Raw genomic sequence first — 12170 nt, 5'->3', positions numbered from 1 at the left:
AATCGAGTGCAGGTGTTCATCGAGGGATATCATTTTTGTTAACTTGTTTTATTTAATTGTAAGTGTTTGTAAGTATTTTATGAAATTGTTGTTCTCAGAATTGCCTGTATGAGCGGTAATTACATTTTACAATCTTATATCTTAGGGGGACTGACAGACGTTTGGGTAATTGGGGGGAAACAAGAGAAAGTTGCGTTCATGGATCTAAGATAGAATTACAACTCACTTAGGCTAGATCTACTGGCTAAATGCGCTGAATATATATCGTCTTCGGTTGTGTAAATTGTGTCCGGCTTCTTAGGGTTACCAGTTCGCTGATCCTGTCGTCTGGGTTATATGCATGTCTATATATAATTTAGCTACAATTACGCCTATAGGTCAATTCCCAAAAATGCTTTCAAATATAAATGCAATACGATTTCGATTTGTTGCAAGTGTTGGTTCGTGGTTCCTCCAGTGTATAGTTTATGTATATGGTTATTACGAGTAAGTTACGAAAGGGAGTATAACCTGTATAAATATATATTTATATATATATGCATTATATATGCCTCAGTGTACATATATCTCTCATATGTAGCTCGAATCTATATTAATATCTGGTTCCACGCCGCCTTCAAACTGGTGCAAACTTTCATTGGTGGCTCCGGTATCCTAAACTCCACTTAACTTTGGCCACTGACTCCAAAAATGTTGGAGTATCCGGCGAACACTAAGGTTGATTGGGATGTCGAATATTGGCTATTTCGTCTATTGATCTTGATATTTGCTCCATCGAATTGCACATTCCCAGCTCTGCTCGCATTTCTGGTTGATCTCCCGAGACCCATTCGTGGCCTAGACCCATTCGTCCCGGGTTTACGACTTTTCTCATTCGTTCAGTATCGCGCTGAGGCGCTCCTCCACGGCCACCTTGCGTGACTTCCACACGAACTCGCAGACGGCGATGACGCAGGCCACGCCCATGCCGCCCATCAGGACCACGAACACGCCGCCCACATTGGCCAGTCCCAGTTCATTAGCCGCCGACGATGACTTGGAGGTCTCCACGCGACACTTGCCGCCGCCACGCTTCTCCTTCCACCACTTGGTTTTCAGGATATGCAGCTTGCCCTCCTCCTGCAGCTTGAGTATCACGCTGTTGATGGCAGTGCGATAGGGGGAATCTGCAGATGGAATTAAAGACCGCTTAGTAAAGTGTGCTTGATCTAAGGACTGAATAGAGCAACCCAATTAACATTAACATACTCGGTGGAGTGGCTATGCCATAGCTCTTGGTGTCCAGCATTCCACCGACTTGCGTCAGCTCGCAATTGCGTTCGGTCACGTACTCAATGGAGGTGGATTCCATCAGAAAGGCATATGATCCTGAAAAGCAACATTATTGCATATTCCTTTCTCTCAAAAATATCCTTCAACTCACCTTTTCCCTTGGCCACCCTTTCCACACCTTCGCCATTGCTGGCTGTAAAGACGGAAGGACGAGCTGATTCCATGAAGGACCACATGCGCTGATATGTAGAGATCTTTGAGTCCTGTAAGTAATTATTGTTAGCAATGCTATCTCTTTACATTTTCCGCATTTACCCTAAAGAAAGCTGCCGTGCTGCCGCCCTTCAACGCGCCGTATTTGATCCTCGTTTGCTTGGCCAGATCCTCGGCACTTTCGATGGGCGAGTCCATACGCTCCACTGTCAAAAAGGCAGCCAGATTCGCAGTGTATGAGGAGATCATGATCAGGGTGAAGAACCACCAAATGCCGGCCACCATGCGAGTGGATAGAGCCCTACAAGTTAGAACTTTAATAGGGGAAAACCAACTATAAACTCCAATCTTTACTTGGGCAAAAAGTCACATCCTTGCTGCATCAGCGATCCAATAGCAAACCACATGCAATTGAGCAGGGTGAACTGACTCTCCACCTTTTCGCCATGGGCATCCGTATAAGCAGGCCATTCATAGGGTGTGAATCTGTGTAATGGATATAATTCAGATTAGATAATCCAAAATGAGTGCATCGAACCCACTTAGCCAGGATGAAGAGTAGCACTGAGACCCCCAGGTACGCAGTGGCCATGTAGATCCATACGTCCAACGATAGCGGAGACAGGAAGGAAAACAAGTTGGGCGGCTGCTTAATTGGCTTCCGGTACAATATGGATACTCCCAGATTCATGAAGGGTGTGGTAAAGTCTACCGCCTGTTCCCGCTCAAAGGTGATGGTGAGATCTGCAATGGCCAGATCGGCACGCTGCTCCAGCAACTCCCGGATCATGCCGTTCCATTCACTAGATGGTATAAATATACATGTTTAATAAAGATCTATTAATAATATAACCTATGCTCCTACCCCGTCAATTTATTGAGACTTCCATAGCTGCCATCGGGCACTAGTTGTATTTTGTAGTTGAAGCCGAGGGACTTGGAGATCTCATGGATCAGATCCACCGCATAGCCCTCAAACTGATCATTGCCACTTAGAGGAATAGCCGATTCCTTGCGCATGCAGTAGGGATTACTCTAAAGAAATTAATACAAAATATTAACAAGGTTATTTTTTTAATCCTCAACGTTCCATACCAATATGGTGGTAACCACCAGCGTCTTGTTCTTCAGATTAGCCTCGATCTCCTGCTGCTTCTGACTGAAGGTGCGCGTAAAGTTGATGCCATCGGGCAGGGTGGAGTTCCAGGTGCCAATCTTGCGAATGCCCGCCGGAGTTAGCTCCACAATGTCCAACATGAAGTCTGTGCGGAAGCCCTGGTGATCGAACTTAATCACATTCGTCAGGCCCTTCATCTCGACGATCTTCATGTAGTTGATCAGGCTGAAGCCGTGCTGCCAGGTACTCTGACCATCGCAGCTGATTGGATGGATGTCGATCTGTTGTGATGTGTCCAGGTCGTGCAGTGCCTTGGCGAACAGATGCACTGCGTCGTACATGAGAGCAGTTTCCGAGCGCACGGTGGTCAGGTTGGCGGACCGCAGCAGACCCTTCTCGTCGATGCTCCACTGACGCACCACGTCCGACACAATCTTCTCGTTGATCAGCCGGAAGCCGGTGATATTAGTGCCGCCGTAGCGAAACTCATCGAGATTCACCGTGTGCAGGTCCAGCGAGGTCACCAGGTAGCTATGGTAATCGCTCATCATGCCGATCTGCTGCGCCTGCTTCAGCACCTCGTGGATCCGTTCCGTCGAGCAGTCCAGCACGATGTGCGCCTCCGCCGAGTTCTTGATCTGCTTCAGCAGGGGCCTATAATGGTAATAAATCCATTTTAATGACTGGTCAAATGGTGATGGAACCTAATCGTGCTTCAAACGTATTTAAGGTAGTTATGATTAAGGGCACAAATGCTGCAGGGCAAGTGGCATATGTGGGCCACAGTAACGAAATACCCAATGCAGTCGGAATGGGTGGATACAATTGGCTGGGCTTACCGGTAATCCCCGCTGTCGCTTAGCTGTCGCACAGTAATGGGAAAGGGCGTCATCCCGTGCGCCTTGAGCAGCTCCTGCAGTCGCACGATGCCGTCATTGTTCTCGTAGATAATGGTGAAAGTCTTCCAGCCCCAATGCCGCACTATATCCACGTAAGCCTAAGAGCAAGCGAAAACATTAACAATGCAGTTTCGGATGTGGGACGTGTGCCTCCGATTGTCTACCTTGGAAAGCGTATTAGGATGCGGATAAAGGTTCACCAGGCAGCTTTCGCGTCTCAGCCGGTAGTCCCAGCGATTCTCCAAGTGGGGAATCTGTAAATTAGTATTAGTAGCATGTATTTTGCAGAGGCTTCCAGACTCACCTCCATGTTGTCACAAATGCTCTGCACATGGCTGGCGGTGTGGGAGGATTGTGGCCCAAAAATGGCTGCCACTCCGATGTTCAGTAAGCCACAAACTGCAAGACAAACAGTGTGATTGAGGTTTATGTTCAAGTTATTTGTTGCTCTTTAACGAACTAAGTTTCTGAAACTATCTTCTCCCGATGTTCGGGAAATCAAACGCAACTACTGTAAAATTCCCGCTGGATGAGTTTCCACAATATCAGGCGCCAACTCCTGACTTTCATGCCCTACGGCAAATTGAGTGAAACACAAATCCCAAAGAGCTTAAAAGTCGCAAATTGATTTCCACGTAACGTGCTCGGTGCCCATTCCCATTCCCGATCCCAATCCCAATCCAATCTGCTTGTGGGGGAGATAATCTGGGCCTGCGACTTGAAAGGCTCAAAAAGTAGCGCAGTAATGTGCTTGGCTTTCGGCTCGGTAATGTTCAGATAGCCTCGTTCGCATATTTAAAATGCACTTCTGTATGACATAATTTCGTTTAGCCCGTTTGGCCTTTCCTTTTAGGAACACCCACCCCACCCACAGGTTTCTCCCACGCCCCCTGTCAGTCGGCATCCTTTTGGCTCATCAAATGCGCTAAGCACGTGTAAGTGCATGTGCACCTGCACTTCGATGTCCTGGCTCTGTGATGCGGTTAACCTGCTCTCAGGTCTCTCAGTGTGCGGATGAGGGTCCTGCCTGGCTCCCTGCTCGCTGCTCGTCGTTACTGTCGTGCTGAAGTGTGGTTTACTCTGGCCAAGAAATTCCAGGTCTTTCTGTTTTTTTGGCCATGCACTCGGGCCAACTTCGGCGTCATTTGTGTCTCATTTATCACAGGATATTCGACAGTTGGCTCACGTTCCTTTGCCCGCTTTACGATTCATCTTCAGCTTTTAACGATTATCAAGTGCCGGAGAGCTCACCTGCCACCCAATACCCACAATAAACTGCAAATTGAGGACCGGCAGGTCACGATATGCATTTATCTGGTCGAATTTGAAGGACTTTGGTATTTAAACAAACTGTTAAGATTTTCCAACAATAAGTAATGGTTCTGTTCAGGAAATTTGCACTATTTTTTACTAAAGATGTCTAAGTGGATAAATTGCCTGGGCTATTTATTTCATTCTCAAAGTTTGAAAAAGCTCAATACAATCATATGACTATCTGTACAAATCCCACTAATATATAACCATAAGGATTACAGTGTACGTTACAACAAAAAGTAATTAAAGATGCAAGAGCTGTTTAATCGTGATTCCTTTAAGTACAAAAGGATTGAGGTCCCCTTGCGGCAATTAGCATACCATATATCAAAAGCAAATCAAATGTAAATCAAAACAAGAGAACCAAATCAAGTACAAATCGAAGTGGAAACAAAGCGGTATCCATTTGGGAATGGCAAGGGCACCCAGATGTGTCCAAATCAAATATGCAGGTAAAAGCATCAGGTGAAGGTGAAGTTTACAAGGAAGGCTGTTGGAGAGGATGCGGGGTATTGTGACAGGACCGTGGGAAATCAGGACAAGTCAAGACTACGGGTACACCAAAATCACATGCAAACTCACCCCTTTTCCCGGCATGGAAGCTGTCGAAGGGCGAGATGCGCTCGATTTGGGCCACCAGCTTGGAGCGCGGCAGGATGGAGCGGTCGGCGTTGATGCGGTCCACCGCCTGGCGGAAGGCCAGCTCCTGATGGTCATCGGCGGGATGGAAGAGGCCGCCTGCGGTGAGAAATTACAGGCCGTGTTTTTGGACGTATCAAATGTGTTGGCTCCACTTCCGCAGTGTTCAAATAAAAACAAACAAACAAACGCACACACACACCCGCTCGAATAAAATACACACACTCACACAGAGACAGGCGCTCTTGATTATGACGTGTAAAAAATCGATACAGAGCGAGGATGCGGGCTGGATTTTTGTTTTCATCCGGATTCTGAACGAATCCACTTGAATGTTGACTCTAGGAAAATATCTGTGCGGTCTTGCATCCTCTACTCACCGATCTTGATAATATCGGGCAGTGATTGGGCTTTTCGGCAGTTTAAAATTAATTGCAGGAGCAGCAGCGGCAGGACCAAAACTCCACTCGACCGCATTTTGAATTCGTTCGCGAAGGCAGTTTCCGGCTTCAGATGATTGCCTCACGGGATGTCAATCACTTGTCACTCGGCAGCTATTTGTATCTAGCAGATACTTAACATTGTTACTTGGCGGCAATTCCGCTGTGTGTTTTTCCTATTTCTCCAAGGGTTCGTATTTTGATTTTAACGAATTTCGGCTCAACCGCTTTCTGCCAGGATGTGACATCCACTGAGTTGCGGGTGTTTGATTTGCGTTCTTTTATCCTGTTGCGGACTTGGGCGACGAGGTGGGTTGTTTGTGGGGTGGCCAGCATCCAAAAGCCGGCTGACAGTTCCAACAGCTGCGCAGTGGATGCTGGGAGAGCAGATGCCCAGGGTTGTTACTCCATCCGGCAGTTGAGCTTTTCATTCTGAAGGACGATGGTGCGAAAACCAGGCGATCCGATACGAACTGCTTTGCCGACCTACTGACTTCGAAGCTTTTGGATCACAGAACTTGAACTAAATGTAGCGCAAGTTAAATACTTAAAAATATTTCGGTTGTGACAGGTAGTATTATATACTATACTAAAAATAATGATACAATATATTGCTTAGAATTAACAGCCTTAAAACAAGAAATGGTGTAAAAAGTTCCATAATATTTTGAGAGCATTCAACTTGAATGCTTTAAATACTTTAATTATTTAAAAAAATAAGTTAGCTTAGCTATGGAATATTACATTTAATAAACAACAATATAAACATTGCTATTGTGTAAAATAATCCAAACATGAAACGCTTCGCCTTGTGCTTCTTGTCGAACTATGGAATAATATATTAAAATCTAACTATTACCATTAATTTTAAGCTTTAACGTAAGACGCGTTTCCCATTGAGAACTGCTGGCTGAGTCGAAAAGCAAAAGCCTCACTCTTAATCAAAGCAGCGCGCTCTCCCCGAAAGGACCTTCAACATGCCGAAGAGGAAAAGGATTAAACAACACAAAGGAAGCAGTCGGCGGAACTGCGGCGAATAAAAGGCATTAATAAAACAGAGAACTCATTATGCCGTTGACCGCGCTGAGCTTAAAGTGCAAGGATAATGCAAAGCGACAGTGATGGGGAAATGCATGCGAATGCATGCGGCTGGAACTGCAGGCGCGTAAATGTGAGAGTATTAACAATTTACGAAACAAAAGCAAAGGGCCATTAATAACACGCAACAACAGCCCTGTTGTTTAATATACCCACCAAAGAACATCAAGGGTGGCATTTTTCGCCACTCGACTCACACCGAACCATTTTGAGTGCGGGTGCCACCCCCCATGCACATTGCGGGTACCTACAAACACCCAGTCAAAATCTGAATGTTGCCGATCATACTCGCCACTCATAACGGAGGATAGAGAAGACAAACAATCAGAAAAAGGCAAGTGCCTAAAATAATAAATTTAATTTAAATAATAAAAAAAGGAAAAAAAACAAAATATAAATAGAATAATGTTAATTAAGTATACAAACTTTTAAATAAAAAAATAATAATACGATCGTTACTCGTGCGTCGCTCGCCCAAAGGGTTGTTACGCAGCAGGCAACCGGGTGGCACCCGGGTGGTGGTGGAACACCAGGGTGGTAAAACACTCAAATATTTTTTACTGCCGCAAGTAGAGTGTCAAAAAACACCCGGTGTTTAGCGGGTGCACTTAGAGTGCCAGTGGCTTACTGCAGTTCTCTGATACCCACAATCGCACACACATACATTATGCATGCGTGTGTAGCCATAAATACGGAATGTCAGAGCGGGAAAATCGTAGGGACTCGGGCAAAATATCATCAAGCTTGCACTTAAAAAAAATGTATATGCCAATTAAAATATGTGTATGGTTATTTGTAATTGTATTATAATAGCCAGAATCTAGAAAAACTAGAAAATGTAATCTGATAAGAGAGTGCGAACCATTTTTTAAGACCTACCGATTTCTACCTATCTCACGGCATACTTTCACTTGCTTTACAAAGTTTCAGTCACAAATTATATAAGAAAATAGCCCCAATTTGTTCTCACTGTGTTGATGTGTGTGTGAAGGCTCTCTCCATGTATCCGCATCTGTGTCCGTGTCCCCATGTCTGTGTGTGTAATCATGCATATCTTTGCCAGTGGGTTTTCGGTTAGTGCCTTATTTACGTTGGCCGGAAGCTGCTGGTTGTGCTTGTTTCCGCTTTTGTCTGAGCGACTTCATCAGCATCAATACGCCCTCTCGCTCTGCTCCAGCCTCCCATCCTCTCGCTCCTTCCGCGGCAATGAAGTAGAGCAATGGCCTGGCTCATTAATTTCAACATAACGCGCACATGGCCAACAATTTTTCCCACGTACGCACACCTATAAATTGCACACGCTCATAAGCTCATACGTCGCGGACATAGTTGGCTCCTAGCTTTCAGCGGTAATTATTTCAAATTAAATGGCAAAGCACTTTTCGAGCAGGTGCTCCCGAAAGTATGCATCACATTATTAGCATCAGGTGGTGCTAAAAGGTGGTGGTATAGGCAAACTTCGATAAGTAGAACGCCATGAGTCTGAACAAATACTTTGCAGCTGTCTTTAGGAGCAGAAGTGTGGGAAAATGGTGACTTTATTTTTAAACTTTTTAGACTTAAAACTAAACAGGCTCTTAAAATGTAACTTTTATTGCATCGCAAATAAGAAAGTTGGAGGGAAATTGTGAAAATATATAAAGTGATTTTAAGTAGTTCTAGAACTGTTCTTGTGCTCCTAAATGCTTTCGTTTGCCTGATTTTTCGTATAAAGTGTTTAGTTTGGGATGGCGCTTTGATTTCGCTTCTGACAGACCATTTCCGAGATGGATAATATAAACTCAAAAAAAGACATCTGACTTTTGGACTTTCTCCTTACCCCGTGACTTTGTCTGCCGCTCGTCTGGCCTCCATCAATTTGGCCTTTGGGCTGGTTTTATTATCCCAATGCGTATGGAAATGCTGACAAGGCTTGCTTGTCATGGCCGACTCTTAGGCTAAATAATTTTAATAATGCAGAGTAAGACATACACATGTGAAGGTTATGCCCGGAGCCAGGGCATTCCAGGGTCAAGAGGACCTCGAAAGTATTTCACATTGTGCATAAATGTAAATACATTTTCGAGCAGTTAGCCATTCTCCTCCGTCCATTCAATTTACGGGATGGAGTCTCAGGCAACGAGCGATGAAAGCGAAATACCAAAAGCAAAAAAAAAAAAGAGTGGAAAACTGTTGCCGTTGGTCAAGCATATGCCATGCATTTTCCATGTGAAACAGCTTACTTCAAAGAATGTAAATGCCTGGCTTTACTTACAGATGTGTAGTTTCATATGGCAGTGGCCATATTTTTCACAAAGGAATTTGTTCTACCATTTTTTGTTCTTTGCTATGATTTACCGCTCAGGCGAAAAGCTTTGCCAAATGACCCTTTCCAAAGTCCATTTGTTTAAATCCTGAAAATGTCTAAAAAAATTATCCTTTGAGTGCCGTTTAATTAAACGTTATTCGCTGCGCAAAAACTTTGACGAAATGCAATTAATTTAATTTTCTCTCATCAAAGTGCAGTAAACGCTTGGAATATCAAATGATTTAAATTATTTATTGGATGCCTAAAAACTTTAGTTATAATGCGAACTAGTTGCATATATGGACGCTTGGATTGACAGGAGCCGTGGTAAGGCTGCTTTTAGTGGACACTTGCCAATTAAAAAGGGCACAAAAAGGCACTCGAACACAGCTTTTGGTGAGAGCTCTCCTGCACTTAGTTTTTTTTTGGAACACACCAAGGACAGTTTATTAGTATTTTTTTTTTTGAGCATTCGGCAGGCAATGATGTCAGTTGGCTGATGGCGAGGACGAGTGACGCAATTGAACAGGAGTGGCATGTGCAACAAATTTGTAAGGACGCCATTTAATTCCAAGTCAGCTGCTTGGATGCCTGAGCTGAATGAATGGCTGAAGCCCCCGGGACATGCTCTCAAATCCTCAGTTCGAAGGCGCCTCGTTTAGGGCTTATACTTTTTCTTTGGCCCGCTTTTATAGGCGCCTCCAAATCCACTTTGTAAGCCATTCCAGCGGTAATAAAGGCGCAAGTGAGTGCCGCTAATATAAAATTGAATTTAAATAAATGGAGTCGGGGCCGTAAAAAGCCGAATTCTGATTTGATTTGTTTGGCGGCGCACGCCCAGCACTTAGGCGCCATTTGATATGCAACAATCTTTGGTGCCAAAAGAAAATCGGAAAATCGAAGGGAATAGGGAGGGACATAATCATCATCATCAGCATCAGCATGGGGAGTTTTGTTCTGTAATAAATCTTGTGGAAGAAATGTAGCCCGAAATCGCTCTAATTTATTCATGCCACGCGCTTTCGCTGTTTTATGTAATAGAAGGGGATTTTATAGGGGAATTGCTTAAAAATGCACTGCACTTTATCCTTGAATCATACACCTAAGTACAACCTTTTCATCGATTGTGACTCAAATTCCAAGGGGTAAACTCGAGCCTGCAGTTGCCGCTTTCATTAATAAGTCGACAGGCTGTTAGGCAGCTAATTAAAGAGTCGGCCTACAAATTGGCAGCTTGTGTGGGCCATGTGGGAAAGATTTAGGCAATTAGCACCAGCAGTACACCCTTCCGAGGGCAGCAGGGTTGGGGGACTTAACCCGGTCTCGACCCATCCGCCCCCCAAAATACCCACGATTTAGGCAGTCGGTGGAAATTGTAACACCTTGCTAAATGTAGATTGCTGTCGCATACCAGCACAAAACATCTTGCTGTGTGTCCTTGTCATCCTGCGAGCTGATTGCGTAATTCCAGGTCACAAGTGCTGACAACGGTCGGGAGTCTGTTAAAAATGTATTATCATTGCGATTGCCACCAGATCCTGCAAGAGTGTCTACTTATTCGCAGCACATATACCCCTGGTATCTGCTCACACTTGTTTGGCTTTAAATGTTTCAATTAGCCTTGGCGATACTTAAAACAAATGGTCTGACTCGTCTCATTTGGTCCACGGTCTATCCATGTGAGGGAGAAGCATTTAAATGGAAATATAAAATTAAGTGGCTTCTTTAATCTTAATTTGTAAATAAAAGTAGTATTTATGTTGTCAAACACAGTAAGCTGATTGTGAAGTAATACATTTTACAGCACTTATCAGTTAAAAGTGGTTATACCAAATCAAAGCGAAACAGATAACTTTATTTTCAAAACAATTTAAACCTTTTCGGCCCAAAATTTCTATATTTGAATACGAGCATAATTCGAAGGTAAAATTCGAGAATAAATTATATTAGCAAGAGTCACACACGAGATTAGGAAAAACATGACTTAGCCTTATCAGTTATCGCCGTTTAACGCAGTGCTTCTGTTGTTTTTACAAATTTATTGATTTGCTAATCAGGTATAATAATGAAAATTCTAGCGAACTTTTTAAATAAAAAATATGCAATTCTGTGGAATTTGCGGATCGTCTTCCAATGGTTAGTATATTCAGTTTTCTAGGAATATCAGAATTCACATCACCTTTCGCTGAGCTATAAATTCAGCTACCACGCTAGTGAGGAATCATTCTGGTTTGCCTCAGCGTTCCCAAAAGTCGTTACCAAAATGAATTCTTCAACTTCTCTTATGTAAGTAATAGCGAATTCGAGTTTTACTTTGTTGCATTATTAAACTAACACTATTTTTAATTCTAAACTAGGTGCTTTGCACTGCTGCTGATTAGTCCTCTATGCATGGGCTATTCCGACGAAGATCGTGAAGCTGACAGCCGTAGAATTGCTGAAATTATCCAAAACGCCCAGGACGATGACGCCAAAATCAACAGCACCCAGGAACTACTTGACATCTATAGACGTTTATATCCCAGTTTAAGCCTTGAGGATCGGGAGAATATCGATAAGTTCGTCAACGAGCATACGGATGCCATTGTAATCGATGGAGTTCCGATTCAGGGAGGTCGAAAGGCGAAGATCATTGGAAAGATTGTATCTCCAGCTGCGAAGGGTCTTGCAGTTGGATTCTTTGAAGAACTGGGTTCCAAGATTGCTCAATTATTCACTGGTTAATATTGATTTAATATTTGTGTAAAAGAAAGAAAACAACAAAGTGACATACATACAAAGTCAATTCAATATTGACATGTAATTATTTTCCACTTAAATGTTTTGTATACAACTTTTAATTCATAATTTCAAATAAAATATTAATGCACATTATGTAGTGTTGTTCGTAT

General features: G+C 43.5%; 2 protein-coding genes across 2 annotated transcripts; one reads left to right on the top strand and one right to left on the bottom strand.

Annotated features, from left to right (window-relative positions):
• Positions 1-29: 29 nt before the first annotated feature.
• On the bottom strand, positions 30-6168 carry LOC6727273 (glutamate receptor ionotropic, kainate 2). The gene is made up of 13 exons (XM_002102626.4): positions 5835-6168; positions 5398-5553; positions 3806-3900; positions 3666-3755; positions 3442-3599; positions 2581-3256; positions 2351-2520; positions 2028-2288; positions 1840-1971; positions 1588-1786; positions 1424-1535; positions 1249-1368; positions 30-1166 (listed from the first exon to the last, which is right to left on the bottom strand). Exons 1-13 carry the CDS (start codon positions 5929-5931, stop codon positions 871-873), a joined length of 2562 nt encoding a protein of 853 aa, XP_002102662.2. The 5' UTR covers positions 5932-6168; the 3' UTR covers positions 30-870.
• Positions 6169-11463: 5295 nt separating this feature from the next.
• LOC6727272 (protein Turandot A2) lies at positions 11464-12153 on the top strand. Its single transcript, XM_002102625.4, has 2 exons — positions 11464-11565; positions 11637-12153. The coding sequence occupies exons 1-2, from the start codon at positions 11543-11545 to the stop codon at positions 12001-12003; spliced, it is 390 nt and encodes a 129-aa protein (XP_002102661.1). The 5' UTR covers positions 11464-11542; the 3' UTR covers positions 12004-12153.
• The last annotated feature ends 17 nt before the right edge of the window (positions 12154-12170 follow it).

Source organism: Drosophila simulans, chromosome 3R (assembly GCF_016746395.2).
Source record: "Drosophila simulans strain w501 chromosome 3R, Prin_Dsim_3.1, whole genome shotgun sequence".
Lineage (NCBI taxonomy): Eukaryota > Metazoa > Arthropoda > Insecta > Diptera > Drosophilidae > Drosophila > Drosophila simulans.
This window is presented reverse-complemented; position numbering and strand designations above follow the sequence as displayed.

What these genes read in the sequence shown, in the direction of transcription:
- LOC6727273 (XM_002102626.4), bottom strand. Translation starts at nt 5,931, where the DNA reads ATGCGGTCGAGTGGAGTTTTGGTCCTGCCGCTGCTGCTCCTGCAATTA. An exon ending in AGTCTCAATAAATTGACGGG is followed by an intron (nt 2,289 to 2,350) that starts GTAGGAGCATAG and finishes TATACCATCTAG; the next exon opens with TGAATGGAACGGCATGATCC. An exon ending in CTACTCTTCATCCTGGCTAA is followed by an intron (nt 1,972 to 2,027) that starts GTGGGTTCGATG and finishes TCCATTACACAG; the next exon opens with ATTCACACCCTATGAATGGC.
- LOC6727272 (XM_002102625.4), top strand. Translation starts at nt 11,543, where the DNA reads ATGAATTCTTCAACTTCTCTTAT. An exon ending in AATTCTTCAACTTCTCTTAT is followed by an intron (nt 11,566 to 11,636) that starts GTAAGTAATAGC and finishes ATTCTAAACTAG; the next exon opens with GTGCTTTGCACTGCTGCTGA.